The sequence below is a fragment of the Salvelinus fontinalis genome, chromosome 24 (assembly GCF_029448725.1).
Source record: "Salvelinus fontinalis isolate EN_2023a chromosome 24, ASM2944872v1, whole genome shotgun sequence".
Classification (NCBI taxonomy): Eukaryota; Metazoa; Chordata; class Actinopteri; order Salmoniformes; family Salmonidae; genus Salvelinus; species Salvelinus fontinalis.
This window is the reverse complement of record NC_074688.1, coordinates 26,536,898-26,558,278: the sequence shown is the minus strand read 5'-3', so window position 1 is coordinate 26,558,278 and position 21,381 is coordinate 26,536,898. Positions and strand designations below refer to the sequence as shown.

At 45.1% G+C, this 21,381-nt stretch overlaps 1 protein-coding gene and 1 pseudogene across 2 annotated transcripts in view; both read left to right on the top strand.

Moving 5' to 3' along the window:
* The window catches only part of LOC129822613 (RNA N6-adenosine-methyltransferase mettl16-like), a 37,315-nt pseudogene extending 16,793 nt beyond the window's left edge, over window positions 1–20,522 (top strand).
* LOC129822573 (max-binding protein MNT-like) overlaps window positions 20,389–21,381 on the top strand; it is a 30,122-nt gene continuing 29,129 nt past the window's right edge. For both annotated transcript variants that reach the window (XM_055880912.1, XM_055880911.1), the window contains exon 1: window positions 20,389–20,645. In XM_055880912.1, the coding sequence (XP_055736887.1) occupies window positions 20,573–20,645 (73 nt within the window). In that variant the 5' untranslated portion in view covers window positions 20,389–20,572. The remainder of the gene's footprint in view (window positions 20,646–21,381) is intronic.

The following is a 21,381-nucleotide window of genomic DNA, read 5'->3' as shown; positions in this document are numbered from 1 at the left end:
CTAGCGGAGGGTGGAGGCGTGGGGCTTACTTGCTGCTGGCTTCTTCAGCTGCGGCAGTTGGTTCCCTAGATAGATATGGGTTTGTTCATCTCACTGCCCTAGGACTGTTCTAGTGCTCATCAGTTTCACTTCCCTCATCTTTTTCTTCGACTCCCTCTGCTGTTATTTTTCTCTCTCTCACACTTTCTATCTCTCTCACACACACACACACACACACACACACACACACACACACACACACACACACACACCATCTCCCCCCTTCTAATTGATGTACTCCCCCTTTCTCCTTGTTCCTGTCATCTGTTTCTCACAATCTGTATTTCCTAATGCAGAGAGAAATTGCTGAGTACGCCTCTCTGCCCAGGTAGTTTGGAGTCCGTAGGGAGACCAGAACTCCCTGTCCACTCATCCACCACAGCCCACAACCTTCCGAACCACAGATTTCAACCTACCTCCCTCGCACAACCTTTCTCTGTTTTCATTACGAAAAGTTCTTAGGCTTCTCGCATCCCTTATCATTCCCCATCCACCTCATCTTATTCCTGTAACACCTGCACACCTACAAGATTAATTCTCTCATAAACATGTTTTACCGGTTTGTCCCATGTCCCACACCGTCCATCGTCACCACCGTCTGGCGCACAAACGTCCACCCTACAATCTGTGTCTCGATCTCGTGCACGCTCACGCTTCTTCCGGTATCAGCCATATTGCTCCAGCGTGGCTGGATTTACGTGCGCTTACTGCCTGTGTGTGCCGGTGGGCCCGGATGGTTGCCATGGAGACCTGGCGTTGCAGTGCTCTGCAGTACATACGTGCACACACTCGTCACGGTCTAAAAATAGAGGGCTGGGCAGGCTCGGAACGGCCTCGTTCTCTGCATGTTAATCAATAGACTCTGAGAAGAGCGAAACTGTGAGACCTGAAGACACTTTGAGCTAGTGGATAGGCTTTAGCTCAGCGGGCTAACACCGTCTTCAGGGACCCCGGTCTGTCACATATGTACTATATAACTCAGGCTATGTGCCTATGGGGGAAACTAACTCGTCTTCGCCCTGTAGTGCTGCTCATCATCAGTGATAGTCTCTCCTCTACGCCGTAGCTGTGGTGGATACACTCTCCTTCTTGTCCCCCAAACCCAGCAAGGAGGTGCCAGACGATCCTATCACCAGGAGGCGTCTAATTGCTGTCTGTGGAGGTGTGAATGCAGACAGACTGGTTAATTACACATCTGTCCCTTCTCTTTGTCTCTCAAACCCAAAACATGCTTTCCAGGCTGTGTCTCTGTCTGTGTGTTTCCCAAACCCAAAATGTGCTTTCTAGTCAGTGAAAATCATAGAAATGTAGAGAGGGAGGTGTGGGGGTCTGGTTAATGCTGGAAAATATTATTTCTGTATCATTAGCGAGGAAGTGTAAATTGATAAGCTCTTTATTTAATTTGTCATCGGGTTTCATCGTGGTGGTTGACGTGCGATGAGCAGTAATGAGGGGGGAATGGGCGATATGGAGCACTGGGCTATAGGCGATATGGGGCTATGGAGCTATGGGCGATATGGAGCACTGGGCTATGGGCGATATGGAGCTATGGGCGATATGGAGCACTGGGCTATGGGCGATACAGTGAGGGGGGGGAAAGTATTTGATCCCCTGCTGATTTTGTACGTTTGCCCACTGACAAAGAAATGATCAGTCTATAATTTTAATGGTAGGTGTATTTGAACAGTGAGAGACAGAATAACAACAACAAAATCCAGAAAAACGCATGTCAAAAATGTTATAAATTTATTAGCATTTTAATGAGGGAAATAAGTATTTGACCCCCTCTCAATCAAAAAGATTTCTGGCTCCCAGGTGTCTTTTATACAGGTAACGAGCTGAGATTAGGAGCACACTCTTAAAGGGAGTGCTCCTAATCTCAGCTTGTTACCTGTATAAAAGACACCTGTCCACAGAAGCAATCAATCAATCAGACACAAGGCTGGAATGGGCTACAAGACCATCGCCAAGCAGCTTGGTGAGAAGGTGACAACAGTTGGTGTGATTATTCGCAAATGGAAGAAACACAAAAGAACTGTCAAGCTCCCTCAGCCTGGGGCTCCATGCAAGATCTCACCTCGTGGAGTTGCAATGATCATGAGAACAGTGAGGAATCAGCCCAGAACTACACGGGAGGATCTTGCCAATGATCTCAAGGCAGCTGGGACCATAGTCACCAAGAAAACAATTGGTAACACACTACGCCGTGAAGGACTGAAATCCTGCAGTGCCCGCAAGGTCCGCCTGCTCAAGAAAGCACATATACATGCACGTCTGAAGTTTGCCAATGAACATCTGAACGATTCAGAGGACAACCGGGTGAAAGTGTTGTGGTCAGATGAGACCAAAATGGAGCTCTTTGGCATCAACTCAACTCGCTGTGTTTGGAGGAGGAGGAATGCTGCCTATGACCCCAAGAACACCATCCCCACCATCAAACATGGAGGTGGAAACATTATGCTTTGGGGATGTTTTTCTGCTTTGGGGACAGGACAACTTCATCGCATCAAAGGGACGATGGACGGGGCCATGTACCATCAAATCTTGGGTGAGAACCTCCTTCCCTCAGCCAGGGCATTGAAAATGGGTCGTGGATGGGTATTCCAGCATGACAATGACCCAAAACACACGGCCAAGGCAACAAAGGAGTGGCTCAAGAAGAAGCACATTAAGGTCCTGGAGTGGCCTAGCCAGTCTCCAGACCTTAATCCCATAGAAAATCTGTGGAGGGAGCTGAAGGTTCGAGTTGCCAAATGTCAGCCTCAAAACCTTAATGACACGGAGAAGATCTGCAAAGAGGAGTGGGACAAAATCCCTCCTGAGATGTGTGCAAACCTGGTGGCCAACTACAAGAAACGTCTGACCTCTGTGATTGCCAACAAGGGTTTTGCCACCAAGTACTAAGTCATGTTTTGCAGAGGGGTCAAATACTTATTTCCCTCATTAAAATGCAAATCAATTTATAACATTTTTGACATGCCTTTTCCTGGATTTTTTTGTTGTTATTCTGTCTCTCACTGTTCAAATAAAGCTACCATTAAAATTATAGACTTATCATTTCTTTGTCAGTGGGCAAATGTACAAAATCAGCAGGGGATCAAATACTTTTTTCCCTCACTGTATGGAGCACTGGGCTATGGGGGTATGGGCGATTTGGACCTATGGGTGATATGGACCTATGTGCGATATGGGCAATATGGAGCTATGGGCGATATGGAGCTATTGGGATATGGGCAATATGGAGCTATGGGCGCTATGGACCTATGGGCGATATGGACCTATGGGCGATATGGACCTATGGGCGATATGGAGCTATTGGGATATGGGCGATATGGGGCTATGGGCGATATGGAGCTATGGGCGATATGGAGCACTGGGCTATGGGCGATATGGACCTATGGGCGATATGGACCTATGTGCGATATGGGCAATATGGAGCTATGGACCTATGGGCGATATGGAGCTATTGGGATATGGGCAATATGGAGCTATGGGCGCTACGGACCTATGGGCGATATGGAGCTATGGGCGCTATGGACCTATGGGCGATATGGACCTTTGGGCGATATGGAGCTATTGGGATATGGGCGATATAGGGCTATGGGCGATATGGAGCTATGGGCGATATGGAGCACTGGGCTATGGGCGATATGGAGCTATGGGCGATATGGAGCTATGGGCGATATGGAGCACTGGGCTACGGGCGATATGGAGGAAGGGGTGAATGCAGTCGAATGCTGCCTGGAAGATTGGTGGTTTATGTGACATGGTGTCAGTGGAAGCCTGTAAGAGTGGTCTTTAGGAGAAGTGGCAGGGTAGTCACTGCTGGGGTAGAATTGATTTGCCATTTTGATTTAGGGCTCGTGGTTAGTGGCTCTTTGTGAGTTTCCAAGAAATGTGTTAAGGTCTGGGTTTATGGTGTAGTTGCTTGTAGTTTTGGTTTATAGGGGTAGTTATGGTGTAGTTACTTGTAGTTTTGTAGTATATTCCTCCAGCAGTAATCTTTCTGGGTATGACTCATCGTGTCTGCGTCTCAAATGGCACCCTATTCCCTACATAGTGCTCTACTTTTGACCAAAGCCAAATGGGTCCTGGTCAAAAGTAGTATGCTGTATAGTGATTGGGGTGCCATTTGGGACATTGCCTATAAGGGGGATGGATGTGTCATGGTGGAATATTGAGTGATGGGAAAGTATTTTGAAACTTAATAATTTAGTATATTTACTGGCAGCTGAAAGGCATATTTGATTTATAGTTGACGATGCACTTTTCAGGCTGGCAGAGAGGTGCTGCCTGGCACAGGTCTAGCCCAAGACTCACATTTGAAGTCTTAGAGTAGTGCTGATATAAGATAAGTTTAGACTTTGAGATCATAATAAGATTGATCCTAGATCTGTACTCCTACTCTGAGACATGTTTTTAATACAGGCTGACTCTAACTGGTCCCAGAGCAGCTGGCTGCCAGTGGGCATTACAGACTGGCAGGGAGACTGGCAGAGAGGGGCTGCATGATTGTTGGCACGTCCACCTTCAGATCCCACATCTATTTCCTGTTGATCACTGGCCAAATCCCCATCCACATGTCATGGCTGGTTTCCTGCTCTATCAGAGACTGTGATGTGTGTCAGCTCATGAGAGAGAGAAACAGGTCAGTGATTGGTGACCCTGGTGCCTGGTCCATTCTGTAAGCTGATTGGAGATGTCACTCTCCTGATGGATATCCACAGGGAATTACTCTCCCAAGCCTTGACCTGCCGGGTGCCATCTCACCCATCTCTACTGCCCCAGGGGACCTCACTGTGGTCAGTTAGATAAGAGGCCCTGGTCTCTGTTAGCCATGATCAGATCATCCAGGCCTGTCTGGCTCACCTCTTATTATTCTGTTATGGACAATAAGAGACAGCGGGAGTGGCATTAAATAGACTGCCACAGACACAAACACTCAGACACACACCCTATTCCTCACGTAGTGTGTTATATCCCCAGGTACTGGAGCATACTGTATCTACCCCCTGCTGGGAGCTTCTATGAACGGCTGGCATTACCTGGCTACTGAGGTAGATGAAATTTGCTTTGATTACGCCACCAGGAACGTGGAGCAGAACAACCTCTCGGACCTCATCAAAGGTGAACTTTCATTATGTAGTGCTATGAGAGGCTATAACTGATTTATAGCTTATAGACACCAGGAGCATAGAGCAGAACAACCTCTATGACCTCATCAAAGGTCAGTGGCAAGTTGGCCATTGGTAGCCGCAATGTAATGTACTACTGAAAGGAAGATGGCTTGAAACCTTGTTGATAACTTGTCCTTGCCCTGTCTCATGTCCAAGTGGTGAAAGTTCCCCAGAAGACCCTATTAATGGACGCTTTAAAAGAGGAGTCAGCCATTGTCTATGACTTCTGCATGTGTAACCCTCCCTTCTCCGCCAACCAACTAGAGGCTAAGGTAGGCCTCTTTTAGATGGAAAGTGTTTTGAGTATCTGGAATAACCGCTTTATTAATCTCCTTTTCACAGATCATTTTTTTCTCATTTTTTCCCCGTCACGTTTCCTCTTTCTCTTACCCTTTATTTCTCTCCCCATGCACCTCTTTTTTCCCCTCCCTTCTTCCTCCCCTCCTCATCCCCTCCCTTTCCGTCCTCCTCTCCCCAGGGGGTAAATTCCAGGAACTCTCGTCGTCCTCCCCCCAGCTCAGTGAACACAGGTGGGGTGACAGAGATCATGGCTGAGGGCGGAGAGCTGGAGTTTGTCAAGAGGATCATCCATGACAGCCTGCAACTCAAGACACGCCTGTGGTGAGAGAGAGTGACACACGCAGCACGCACGCGCATATTGCGTTCACAAACACAACATTTTGGTCCCCATCAGTACATTGAGCCTTCACAGAAGGAAGTGGGGTAGCGTTCAAGATCGTTTCAGATTGCTCATGCTTCATATCTGCGCCACTTTCCTAAACCCCAAATATAATATAGAAAAAAGCTGATGGTTGGTGTTGTTGGGTGTTTGTTCATTACCTTCTGTTACAAATGCACCTTTTTAATTTTGGATGAGAGGAAAGGTAAGAGATTGAAGAATGAGAGGCCTACTGATGGAGGAGAGCAGGACAGATGGGGTGCAGGGATGGAGCTGTCACCCAGAGTTTGTTTAATGAATTGGCACCAGGAGTAAACAGTCACCCACCCCCTGGCAGTATCCGCACGCCCACAGGGAACAGCTGTGTGTGGGGCGTGCAGATCTCCTCCACACACCACCACCACCATTACAAGGCCTGTCAGTGGTGCAGTGGAGTGAGACATGGATGCAGTGGGAGAGATACGCACTATTAGAGTTAATCAGACCGCACGCGTGCGTGGGGACTGGGAGACAAGTGGCTGACATGAAAGGTGTGTGGAAAGATGATTGTCAACCACGAGTGTGTGTGCGCATCAGTGTGCACATATGTTTCAGTGGAAAGATGAGTGGCCCTCACAGGGGGAAAAGTGTCTGTCTCCCTCTGTCTGTTTGCCTGGTTGTGCATGTGTCTGTGTGTTCACACTTGGTGGTGCGCTTGGCTTGTGTAAAGACCATAGATGAGTGTCTGCCACAGGGGAAGGCGTGCCCGCCCTAGTCTCCCTCTCTTCCGACTTTTGTTCTTTCCTGTCCTCCCTCTCTCCTCTCCTGCCATGTGTGTTTGGGGCCAAGGCAGCAGTAAGCAGGCTGTCACTCCACACACTGCCTGCTGGGACAGCAGAGCTACTGCCAGGTGTCCACGGAAACCAAGCCAGCCCCTCTGATTGGTCCTCTGAGACCCACCACCCCCCCCCCCCCCCCTTCAACAACACTGAGCTGTAATTACTCTCACCAGACTATCACACCCGGATATACACACACACACACACACACACACACACACACACACACACACACACACACACACACACACACACACACACACACACACAGTCAAGCACACCCCAAACACCAGCCAGGAAAAGGAGCTGATTTCCCCCTTATCAAAGTGATGCCCTCTGCTAATTATTGTCTTTTATTGATATGATAATCACTCTTGGAGGGGTTTGCTTGTAAAGAAATATACGACTTTGCCAAGAATCTGAATGCTTTTGTCTGACCCCCATGAGAGATTTTAGTTTTTTGGGGAGGGAAGGTATTTCTGGAGGAAGGAAGTGAGGAAGCTGTTGTGTGTGTGTGTTAACATGAATGTTCAGCCCCTCCTCGCTGCATGACAAAGTGGGGAACATCTGGGGATATTACAGGTCCTCAATATTTCATAGTGCCACTTGAGGCGAGGCTTTTGCCCCCCAACCCTACCCAAAATCCTCTCACCCCCAAAAGTCCCTCCCGTACCTCCATTCTGCAGGTGCTTCTCTGAGTGGGCTCTTCCCCAATCTTTCAAGGCTTTTAGTGAATGCCATCAAGCTCATCCGGCTTTTTTTGTTAGTTGATATTTATCTAGCCAGATTGGTTTTTGTGTTGTGTTGCCCTCAAACACAGTGTACACTTTTCAGAGTGGGCTTGTTTCCTGTTCCCATTCCAAAACCTTTCAGTGCTTTCAATGAATGCCATTTAGGTCGACAAATTCTTATTTAATTTAATTAAACCTTTATTCAAAACCTTGTTCAAATCTGGTTGGCTGTAGTAGTCTGTGCTGTGTAAAGGTACTGGGTGTCCTCTCCCCTTTTAACCCTTTAAACTTGTGAGAATTTGCCTATATGGATAGAGCTACATTGAAATGTTTTTTACAGAAGAAATATGAAAAGAATATGCATAACTCTGGTAGCAATTGATTAGGAGCAGTTTGGAGATAATGTGTTAATTAATACACAACAGTTCACCTGACAAGACTGAATCCAAACATTACACTGTTGATTTTATGTGCATTTTACAATTACTCTACTTTTCGACAAATTTGTTGATAACAGAATAATCTGGATACCTTGAGTAACATAAGAGTATTCCTGGTAAATGTGGGGTACGTGCAACACAAGTCTAAACAATGACAAGTGTTTGAGTGAGAGGACTAACTGGTTTCCCCAAGTGGTCACACAGGGCTCTGGTCAAAAGAGGGCACAGTTTCTAAGTAATTGTAATGCACTTTTATGACTCAAAGATTCTCAACTATAAGGTGCTTTTTTTTTAGCTCTCCTAGCTGTGCAAAGACACTTGTAGTGTCATTTGGAACACAACACTATCCCCGCCATCACACAGTTACAGTTGTTAGCGCAGTCGAAAAACGGTCAATTATAAATCGCAATCTGGGTCACTGGGCATGAAAAGGATTTCAAAGCTTGTTCTATTGCCAACATGACTAGCTAAGTTATAAAATATGGTCTTAGTGTTAAGCATTCAAGGCAATTCAGAGAAACAGATGATCATTTAGGTGAGCATTGAAAGGAGTCATGAGTGCATTCAGGTGTGTGTTCAGCTGCGAATTCTCTTCACAATAAACAAACAGGATCATTCTGTTCAGAACAACTCAGGGTGTGACGACATGTCATCTTGTAACTGTACATTAAATACAGTGACCAGAAACGTTGACATTGTACACATCATGCACACAGAGCAGAGCATATGTGACAGTATGCACAATTCAGGGACGTAAAGCTCTACTTTCAGAACTACTGTTCAAAAAGTAAACAAAAAAGATTGTCTTGAAAAGAGTGACATTCACATAACAAACACTCCATCCTCAACTTACGTAGCATTCCGTAGCATAGCACTCTTAGATATATAGTATCTAGGCCTAATTAATCTAGACAGGAAGGCAACCTAACCAGACAAGGTTTGTCATGCATTGTTAGTTTTCCTATCCAGATTGACTCCCTGCTCGGTTTGTCTCTGTCTATTTCTCCTTGCTGGTTAATACTGAAGCTCTATATGCTGTTGTATCGATTACAATAGACTCATCTCTTCATTGCAGAGGAGAGATATTGATCTGCTCTCCTGCTCAGGGCCAAGACATCAAAGCTCTGCTCCTCCATCGAGACTCATACTGGTCTCGTTGTTGTTCTAGCCCCTCTCTCTTTTGCTCTCTCTCTTATTTATATATATATATATTAAAACTACAGCTGAAATCGTAGTTACCGACTCTGCCTCAGAACTACAAAAACAGAAAGTCCGTTAGGATCTTTTTCCCATAGAGTCAAGGAGGGAGATCCAATATATGCGGGGTGTTTGATCTTAGACAGGAGTTCAGCCTGGCACCTTTTGAAGGAGGAGTTGAGAAAACAAGGGGTGAGCCCACAGACACGCACACACATGTACGTGCTCACACAGACACACACACACACACACGTACGTGCTCACACAGACACACACACACACGTACGTGCTCACACAGACACACACACACGTACGTGCTCACACAGACACACACACACACGTACCTGCTCACACAGACACACACACACATGTACGTGCTCACACAGACACACACACACACACACGTACGTGCTCACACAGACACACACACACACGTACGTGCTCACACAGACACACACACACACGTACGTGCTCACACAGACACACACACACACGTACCTGCTCACACAGACACACACACACACGTACGTGCTCACACAGACACACACGCACGTACGTGCTCACACAGACAAACACACATACGTACGTGCTCACACACACACACACACATACGTACGTGCTCACACACACACACACGTACGTGCTCACACAGACACACACACACTTGGATATATTTGAGACACTTGTCAGAATGGGAGTTCCGACGAGACGACATTAGATGCTCATACATGTTCTTATACACACAGCTCATGCAAATAGGTACAACACACATATGCACTGTACCAAGCCCAGGCGTGAGTTAACATACTTGAATGCCCCATACATACCCAATGACAAGGTGAGGTAATGGAGGGTTGAATGAGTTCCCTCCTACCATCTAATACCTCCTCTGAACCGTAACGGATCAAGCCTGGCTAATACGCTGGCTAAACAATGTCACAGCCCAGACCTGATTGAGCTGATTTCTTTTAGTGTTGCATGACTGAAACGCATGGCAGGGCCCACACACAAACATACACATTACACACACACCAGGCTTAGACACACACACAGTAGGTCAGCGCCGCTAATGTTCATTAGCGCCATTATCCTAGCTATTAGCCCCTAGCGCATGACTGCTAACTGACTTGACTATCTGACTATAGAGGTTAGTCTCCAGCCTGTACCAGTCGCTTACCTCAGATTATCAGACCCATTCATTGGGGATGACTGGCAGCTGGCACCAGAATGGCATCACAGCAGCTCCCAAGGGTGTTAACCACACACACACCATGTCAATCACTGGGGGAGGACCATCCCACAATCCTCCAGAGGTGTCAGAGGGCTGTCGCTGCGTGTCACTGCTCATTAGTGTGAGTGCATCCTTGGCCAACGTCCAGCGCAGGCAAGAGGGTGGGGGTGGAATAGGAGACCTAATTAATATGCTAATGATATTTGCACCCTATCTCTCTCGCGCACTTTTCTCTATCTTCCTCGTTCTCTCTCGCTGCTTGGTTAATTTGGTGAGTGTTTATAGGGTCAACATGGCGCTCTCATAGAGAGATGTGTCTTCTTTCCTCTGGGATCCATTTCCCTGACCTTTGACCTGTATCTCTGGGGCACATTCCCCACTGAAACACACCACATATTGATTGTGAGTGTGAAGGGAGGCGGTATCAAGTGGATAGTGAATACTATTGAAGAGTCTTTTACACGGATCTTCATGCTTATTGGAGGCTCTTCTCACGAGTGCTCAGCTCTGGCACTGTAAGCACTGTGTGTAAATGTGTGCTGTTCACACCTTGAAAGACGTAGTGCAGCTCTCCATCACCTTGACATGCTGGAAATATGCCTCTTCAGAGCTACATGTGTGTATTGCTAACGCTTGTTGGTGTTGTCTCCTTTATTAGTGTTGTTCTCTATCAGTCTGTTTCTGTTCCCAAGTGCCCAAAGTGACCCACACAGAGTTCTGCCAGGGACGGACCATGAGCTGGGCTCTGGCCTGGAGTTTCTATGATGAAGTTACTGTTCTGGTAAGCTGGCTCTGGTAAGCGGTACCCCTCGGGTCCTCTCCCAACCAGCTCATCTATAGTGGGAGAGTAGAAGAGGAAGGCATAATCATGGCATCTCGCTCTCTCGTGTTCTCGCTCCCTCTTCCCCAGTCATCTAGGGGCATGTCCTAACTATACCCCTGCTGCTTTTCCAGACGTTCCCAACCTCCACACACTACCTTAATAATGCATTTGCGGCCCATCCCACTCCACTCTCCAGCCCATTCCTTTAGAGAACGCAGGCAACACTCAACCCGCCCTCTGGGGAGATGTTTGTGTCCCTCCCCTAATTTGCTGTATCCAGGCAACCATTGCTAGGGCAGGAGTGTGTGCACATGCACGCCATGCCATTAGGTTTTTGGGCCGCTGAGGGAGTGATAGAATGAGGAGATGAGAGAGATGAGGGAGAGCATCAGAGATCAATGTGTGAGTGTGAAAGCTGGTAATATTGGGAATAAGAGCGAGAGTTAAAGGGAGCTAGAGAGGTGTGGGGGTGGGAAGTGGAGTGTTACAGTATCTGAATGACTTCTTTGGTCTTTGTGTAGTCTCGTTTGCCTTTCACCACAAAGGCAGTTGAGCAGAAAGATTGGCCTACATTTTACTGCCCTCTCCTCTTCTCTCTTTACACAGTGGAGCACTGTATCATTACCAGGCAGACTGGGGAGGAGTGTGTGGATGACCCCACACCTGGGGGAGGGGGGATATGTCTGTCTATGTATGAATTGTGCATATGACTGTGTGTTGGTGAGTGTACATGTGTCTGTGGCCTACTTAACCCATGGATTACTAGAGCAGACACCTGTGTACTAGTAACTAGCTCCTCTGTGGCATCACAGCCTGTGTTTTTAACACATCCTGGTGATTCAATCAATAGCTCTGAGATCACACATCTGACTGATGTGTAATGCAGTAAGTGAGTCTCACCAGGCACATGGACAGAATCGGATCCCTTCACAACAGAGAGAGGGAGAGGGAGGGGGAGAGAGACAGATCGAGGACGATGGAGAGAGTGAATGAAGGTACAAAGACCATAAAAGGAAACTTGGAGAGAATTAGAGGGAACAAGACATGAGATAATCAAAGAGAGAGCATTAAGGGGAGGCCAGGCTATTTCATGGCCTTCTAGCTTCTGTTGTTGGTCTCTGTTCCCTGACTGTCATGTGACACTGTGGGCCCAGTACAGCGGGTGTGTCTGGCATGCAGCCAGTCAGAAGATTTATAGCAGGGGTCAGAGGTCAACAGGAACAAGAGACCCTGGTATTGAGGTTCTGGTGGCCCCACAGGGAGAGGAAAAGTGGGGTGGGGCTATCCCTATCTAGGTTAAATGGTTAAATGGCCATCTCTCTTCTGCTGATCTGTCTGTGTTTGTGGTCAGTAATTGAATAATGGGCTATTATCTGGGGAGCCATGCTGAGGCTCTGTTCAGCTGATTTCCCAGGCTTGAGTCCTAGTTGGACAAATGGGGCTGACTGGCTGCTAGAGAGGGAGAAACAGACAGACTGGCTACACTAGACGACTAGAGCGAGGTGTGGTCAAAACAGAATACAGAAAGCTATCTTTCTTGTGTGTGGACTGAGCACACATTTGAGTGTATTTGGGAGTGGGTGAGTCAGATTAATAATAGAAAGACTGAAAGGGAGGGAGAGAAAGAGTAAAGATGAATCAATGGAGATCGAAGAGTTGATTTAAAGCCGTACACACATCAGACTAGATGAGGTGTCCTTTCCTGTCTGTGCTTTCTGTTTATTTGCTTGTGTAAGTGTTTTCCTGTGTGTGCATGTTTATCTCTTTGTGTATGTGCATATGAGTGTGTGTACTGCGTTGATGTGTGTATCTATGTCAACGATGTGCTGTACAGACAGGCTGCAATCCTTGATGGATTGTATAGATTTTTTTTCCTCTTCCTTTGAGCTGCAGGGGCTTACTGAGCAGAGAGAGAAGGGCTGGGAAATAATCAGAAACACATGAAGCAGCTATAACAAGCCCTGGCTGGTATAGACTCACTAGACAGACCTGGGTTCAAACACTATTTGCTTTAGCTTTCCTGGAGTGACAGATGGGCGGGGGAGCTTGTAGTTTTGCGATTGTTCTATTGGTTCCTTTGAGCCATGCAATCTTAATAGAGCCTAACTAAATTATAAAAAAATTGTATTTGAACCCAATTCTGAGTCTAGACTAGACACATTTCATTTTTTTCTCCTATTGACCAGTCTGCTACCTTTTTTCTATGGAAAGAGAATACATGAATTAAACATTGCTGTCTTCATTAAAGTATACCACCACACAAATTACATTATCTCACAGGATAAGAGAACTGATCTAGGACCAGTCTGAAGGTCGTAATCCAGTCCTCCATTCCGTGCAGGTCAGTTCGCTGTATTGTCTGACTGATTACAATGTCATTATTGCATTGTTTCATTGTAGACCCGATCTGGCAATTGGGTGCATTTAAATAAAATGTTGACTTATAGCACTGTTTGTATAAGGTAGAGCCCTGTGGCATCATTATGTGTGGACTTGCTTAGATAAGGAATGCTTCCACCATATTAGCATGGCACCAGTAGCAGCTCTGAGGCAGGGCCAATGTCATTGCAGGGGCGTAGTACTAAATCACATGGAAGGAGCTCCCCCCTGTGGTGTGTTTTGATATTGCATTTACACTAAGATGAGCTAAGGAGAGCTGCGGATGAAAAACAGCAGAGTCACGGGAAGGACAGAGAGAGAGAGGTATGCAGGTCGTGACTCATCCGTGGCGTGAGCTGGTCTAAACAGACAGGAGTCATCATAATGGTTCCAGGAATCCAAGACTATCTTTTCACTTCCTCTGGCTCTCCATCAAGCCCCCTTTCATTCACTCATTGTCACACAGAATGAGTGAGCTAAAGTATTTTACTTCCTCTCTTCCCTCCATCTGTTTTTCACTTCATCCTCATCATACCCCAGCCGTCCAGAGGGGTTTCCATGGTGACTAGGACAGTGAGACTTTACCAGCTCACGTGGTCAATGTCTAACCTTGTTTGTTTGGTCAGAGTGAACTTGAGTGCCTCAGGTGTATGATGACATGTGCAGTATGAGTGTGGAACTGGGACAAACTTGTCTTTTAGCACCTTCAGGTTCAGGAATGCTGTCCCAGTGTACTTGTTTATGACTAACATGCCTGTCTGAACAACATACTGTGTGGGTATTGATATTGTGCATTTACCAGCAGTCTCCACACGGTCATCTTGGATTCACATTTTCCAAATAAGTGTTTTACATTCATTGAAGTATGTGACTACATCTTCACCAGAAGTTTTTAATAGAGAAGAATATGACAATGGTACCTCGGTAAATCCCACATACTGTCAATGGATATTTAATTATTTCCATCTCCCTCAATGCAGTCTCCCCCCAGTAAGAAGAGGAAACTGGAAAAGTCTAGTAAGCCACTGTCCTTCATGCTGCTGCAGTCCCAGGCCTCCTCTACAGGCTGTCTCTCCAACCCCAGGCCTGTGGAGGCCATCACTGCCTGGCTGGAGAAGACAGTGACCTAAAGGTAAACACACACAGGGTTGTTTCTGGATTAAAAAAGGGGCTTAGGTGGTAGTCGTGGTTGGCCCATCCAGACCTGCGGGCAAGAATTTAAGGCACCAATCTTGGCAGAGCGCAAATGCAGCTGGTTTTTAAAGCTAATTTTCTGCAGTTCAATACACATTTTGCCATGGAGCTGAGAGGATTTTGCGGTTTTAAAATGAATTTCCTGTAATTCTATGCATTTTGCCCTGGCTTAGTGCTTTGAGGTTGGTTTCAGTTACAAAAAAATGTAGTCACATTTAAGTTTTGGTTTCAATTGCGTTGAGGGTTGAATGCTATAACACAGAATAAAAGTCCCATAATGGTAGTGACGGCCCATTACTGCTTATTAACCATCAGTTACTTACTTTAATAAAATATTTCAGTTGTGTATACATATAATCTACACCCCCTTTGGCTTTTTTTTCACATTGTGTGGGGTTAATGCACTATATATATATATATATATATATATATATGCTTTCAAATGAGTGGATTCGGCTATTTCAGCCACACCAGTTGCATAAAATCGAGGGCACAGCCATGCAATCTCCATAGACAAACATTTACAGGATGTCAGTTTGTTAGATTTTGCCCTGGTCAACTGTAAGTGGTGTTATTGTGAAGTGACAACATTTAGAAGCAACAACGGCTCAGCCACGAAGTAGTAGGCCACACAAGCTTGTGCTCATGCGCAAACATTAAGGAAATGTCATATTGAGTTTTAGATTCTCCCTGACTAGCTTTTATTGTTAGTTTTCAATGTTGATCTTATATTTGTTGTATATGTCCCTTGTCGTTTTATATTTACGCTGAAAAATGATTTTCCATCCCCCCCCAAAAAAGAATTGTTCAAACACTTTTGTATTACTGTTTGGACTTAGTCGACCTGAAAAAACACTTAGGTGGCCCGCCCAATACTTTTCTGTGCAGAAAAAAACCCTGACACATACAGCAATCAAACACTCCCCAAGCAACACACACTCATACTGTAAGGAACACATACCGCAAGCACCACACACACACTTACGCGCCACACACAGACAACTCATTCGTGGACATGCTTTTTGTGCAAACACACACCCTAACCCAATTTCTCCAACAGAGGTCTACAAATCATAGATTGTAGACTCAAAATGCACAGCAACCGTGTCATCTGTGTTCTGCAGGTGCTACACAAGCGTGTCCCTTGTGGGAGGAAGGAGGAGAGTCTGTTCCTGACGGCTGTGGAGAACACCTGAATCGACGGGAGACGCAGAGACCAAGGCCCACACCTCAGAGCTGCCCAGAGCGTCCCCCAGTGGTACTTCCACCACTCTTTCCTCAGCCCAGCACCCACAGAGCCAGCAGCACTCCACACATCCCATATAGCTCACACTCAGATTTACACACACCCCAGGCAGTGTTCCACAGTCCGGGACCAACAGGGCAGATGGCGCCAACTCTCAGGGGGTCAGCTGTGTCCCAATAGAGAACAGCGGAACAGGAGGATGTCGTCATGGAGTCTTGTACCTCTACAACACCCAATATCACATTGGCACAGATGGCACTACTCACCAAGACACAGAACACCACCCCACAGGAGGTACCTACCGAAACACAGGAAGAGGAAGTCAGTGCCACTGGACAGGAAGTGATGCAGCCATAGAGCCCCAGCGTTGTACAACACTTCCTGTTCAAGCGCTTGGTGAACGTGAAGACTGAGCAGCAGGACGTTGCTGTGGAGATCCACTGGGTGGAAGGCCAAAACAAGGACATGAACCAAATGTGTACCTACCTGAAGAACACTCTGTTAGAGTGGTGGCCAAGCCACTGGGGATATAATGGAACATAGTTGGCCTGTAGTACTGGGTCGAATTCATTAAGCGAGAAAATAGACACAGGCAGGGACTTTGAGAACATAACTTACCGGTATTGTTCTGTCGTGTCCAGTGTTTGTAAAATATAGTGAATGTGAAATACTTATTTGCAGGTCCAGTACAGTTTCACTGCAAGTCTCCTTGTCAAGGTTGTAATGACTAGACATTTTAGTTAAATCAAGTTTGGTAATTGTATGTTTTAGTACCATGTTATTTGTGTATTTCCATGTTCAGTCAGTGTTTTACACACAGGTAGTCTATCCCAGACATTTGTCTAGGATGCGTTTTCCATAAGCAGCCACAAGAGGGCAGTCCATAGCTGCACATTTTGGGTAGCCACCTATGTGGCCTGCCTTAGTATCACAATTAGAAAGTGATGCCAGCCAAATTAGATGGTCTTATTGACTTGAGTCGGTAATGAATGATCTTTGCATACACACACACACACACACACACACACACACACACACACACACACACACACACACACACTTTAGCTAAAACTAAACCAAATGCAGGATGCCCAGTCTTTCATGTGCCTGTACGTGCAATTGTCACATGAGGTTGCAGCCAAACACAAACTTCCTGAGCAGGGATTTAGTGGTGAATACCAGGAAAAGTGGTCCAGCAGTGGACCCAAAGTTCATTTGCCACGTGCACAGGATACCATGGGTGTAAAACACTACCATGAAATTCTTACCTTGAGAGCTCATTCCCAACAATGCAGTGATAGTAATAATATCTAAATCAATGAACAGCAGCGTTATGGTAGTAATAAATGTAATCATTATAGCAGCAGCATCTTGTCAGTTGGTAGAGAGAGAACTGTGGATCACCTGAGGGAGAGCATTAGTTAGCCATTTACCAGTCTTATGGCCAGGGGATAGAAGCTGTTTAGGAGTCTGTTGGTCTGAGCCTTGAAGCACCGCCTGCCGGATGTGAACATGGAAAACAGTCCATTACTCTGGTAGCTGGAGTCCTTGGCAATTATTCTGGCCTTTCTTAGACACCGCCTGGCATGTACGTCCTAGGTGGCTGGGAGCTTGCCCCCAGTGAGGCGCTGGGCCGTCCGCACCACCATCTGTAGGTCAGTTGCCATACCAGACAGGATAACACCAGTCAGGATGTGCTCGATGGTGCAGCTGTAAAGACAGTGTGAGTGTATATGTATGTTTGAGTTCACAGCTCTGTGAGTGCAACTGTGGTGCTTTAAAAATAAAACAATATTGACTTCCTGCTCATTGCTGTGTGTTCTTAGGACACACACTCAGTGGCGATTTTAGCATCTTGGTGGTGGGGTCACTTGGGATGCATGCCAGCAAAGCCACTAAACAATACAGTAATTGCACTATAATGGTGACAAACAGTGCCCACAAAGTGTTAGGGCCTCCATAAAGCTGTCCCAACCTTACCACTGCTACACCTGACTTTCAGCAGAGCCTTGTCTGGCAGAGAAACAATTCATTCAGCCTCATTTACTGCCTTTAAATAAAAAACATGGCTGACTTGCTTAAACAAATGTGGTTTCTACTGACAATTGAGATGTACAAACTATGGCATAAGGGAACGACAAGCGGATAAGAGGCCATCTGTAATTTTGATTAAGACATTAATGAGCGAGCGACGACGGACATAGTCATAACCATTTGTTCAGCACAGCGACAGAATTCAGAACATGGGCCGTTCTTACAGTGTACAACAAGTCAGAACCGTAAGATAAATAAAGGGGGCATATAAACAATGAAAGCTCGTACAATATTTGATGATTACATTTCTCTAAAACAAGTTGGAACAGTAGGTGAAATTAAGAGGTGAAAATAGACAATTTAGGGTGAGGCACATTGACATGCAAGACCCAAACGGCGTCCATTGAATAGCAGGCTCACATTAGTGGTTGCTTTACAATGCTTGCAGTTAGCCACTGATTCCTTCCAGACTACTGATTGTTGAATTTGCGATTTCCAATTTGTTGTGTTATCTTTATGACCGATGAGCACAGATACGTTTTATCTATAATTTCTCCTCATATGACAAGGATTAAAAGGATTTGCCAGTAGATTGTCGACTTGATTCATGATGATTGCTAGCTAAGACTAAGTAAGATGTTGACATGATCAGTCCAATCAAAGCTGCTGTACATAACTTGATTTGACGTCATTTCATCTGTGGCCAATGACATTGAGCCTTCTTGGAATGGCACTTGTAATATAATTATATGGCAGGACACAAAGGGCTGAACTTTTGGATGTCTACCCTTACTAAGGACTTAAACTTGGTGATGAAGTACTGTCCCCATGAGTGACAGAACACTGAGCCAATCACGGTGCAATGCTCCCATTTTCTGCTGGCTGCCCCACCACCACAGAAAGCACTGAGCTAGGCTGAAACACCTGCATTTTGGAGCTGCCTTACTAAAAAAAAAAACATGTGTATGCAGCTTCATTAACAATTATATATATATATTTTTTACATTGTTTGCAAACTGATGAGACATGTATTAATGCCAAAATAACATGCAAAACAGGCAAGCCCCCAAAAATGTGGTGTGTATATGTAACAGTATAGCCTCTGTACCTCTCCTCGCCCCTACCTGGGCTCAATTTCACATCAGTTACATAAATACATTTTATTTTTTATGCTACAAATGTGGGGCTCAAAACAGGTGACCTGCCCTGAATGAGAGGTCACCACTGCATACACAGCAGGACTTTGCCTTGATCAGTTCCTGTGTGTGAGAATCATGTGAGGTCAGTGTGAAAAATAGAACAACAGTGTGCTGATTACAACAGGCTTGTAATAGATAGTCTAGATTTTTGATACATCATGATTGCTTCTAATCACAAGAGGTGCCACTTTTAAATGATTGGTTTGGATTTATGGTACCCGTGGTCTTGGAAAACTGTTGAAAATAGCTATCAATCCAGTAAAACCCACAAACAAGCATTAAGATACATGATTGTTAATTACCTAAGTGCAAGAGATCTACAAACTAAAAGAGCAGTTACCGCTCAGAGTTAAACTGAGGAAAATGACTACTCATCGAACAGCAGCCAGTTGGCGCAAGGTCGTCGACACTCGGCCATGTGGCGAGAAAAGCGTACTGTCTCTTTATATAGCAAACGTTCGAAATGCTCTTGTTTAAAGCCGCCCCGCCCAGTACCACCTTGTTTGTTAATTAAACATTCCACCATGCCCTTTGTATGATTAATTGTACCTTTATGATGGCAACTACAGCAAATGTTTTCAACACGGTCGATAAATTACATGTTTCCCTTTACATTACTTTAAACAGACATTTGTGATGACTAATACATGTATGGTGGTAAATATTTGGTATTTTATTAGGATCCCCATTACTCTTCCTGGGGTCCACACAAAACATGAAACATTACAGAACATCATTAGACTAGAACAGCTCAAGGACAGAACTACATACATTTTTAAAAACACGTAGCCTACATATCAATGCATACACACAAACTACCTCGGTCAATGATGGCTGGTTGCTAAGGCCACTGACCCAGAGACCGAATCATAATATGAGAATGATGGCTACTCCACTAGTTTGCCCATGTGTGCAAGCTCAATACTTTGTTGTTCTCGGCTTGTGATTAGCTATTAGGCAATGATATGTTAATAATATATAAACGTGTTGTCGTGAACGGACACAGACAAATCGTGGATTAGGAACCCATGAGAAAACGTGTAGTTTGTGTTGTAGCATTATGAAATTCAATCCCAGTATATCAGTTCATTTCAATGATATATGTCGTGTTTTATTTGTTATTTTAGTGTATGGGAGGGAATACATGTGTGGGCGGTCTTAAATGGTATGCTTTTGGCCCTGATTTGTTACCTACTATACTCAGCGCCATCTTGTTGCAACTCCTCTACGTATGTGGAAGAGTTTCTACGAGGGGTATCCGATTACCTTTTTCTTCAATTTTGCTGACTGAAATACTGGATCCTAACATTGAAAAATAAAGTGCATAGCCTGTAACATTCGCTTAATTTTTGCTTGTAACATTTTGTTTCCAATACGTAGAAGAAATGAGCATCGAGACGCTTTTAGAAGCAGCCAAGTTTTTGGAATTGCAAGCCCAGCAACAACAGAAGGCACGTGGTATGTAAAGGTTACAATCAATTATCGTTTTTTTTTTTTTAGATACTTTCAACGTTAGGATTTGAAAGGATCAAAGTAAATAGTTATTTAGATGTGTCAAATCTATAAGATCTTTCTACTGGGAAAGGAATCTGCATGCATTTAACCTCAGTCATTTTTTCCCTTCATAATTAAACATTTGGTTCATAATGTAAGATTAAGTGCACAGTTGATTTGTATTGCCTTGGTTTGCGTTGGGGTCGTGACTAATCAGACGTCCTTGTCTCAACTGTCTAGTTGGCTTTACAGAGTTAAATGTCTTGAGCAATTGGAGGTGTGATTTCAAAAAGTAGCCTATTTCAGATTGGACCCTTGTGCAAAGAAGTTGGCTACAAATATATAATTTGGATGTGTGACAGGACACAATGTAGCCATGTGAAATCTACTGCATTACAAACTCGTCGATCGACGCCTCCTATCAAATCTTGAAACAATCGTGTTTATTTATATGTTTCCAACTATGATCTTTCGGCAAAACCATGTAAGCTTAACATTTAGCGACCACTTTTAAAGTCGTATAGTAACCTTCTTCATTATTTTACATTAAAAAACAACTCATCTCAGTAAAGGGCGGTGGCGACGCGAGTGCTGAAGACGTTTTACATCATCTGACCTGACATATCAGGGGATCATATGACAGATTCAGGTTTCCCTCTCGGCTCCTGTGGCGCTCAATCTTTTGAATTCCTAAAATGGC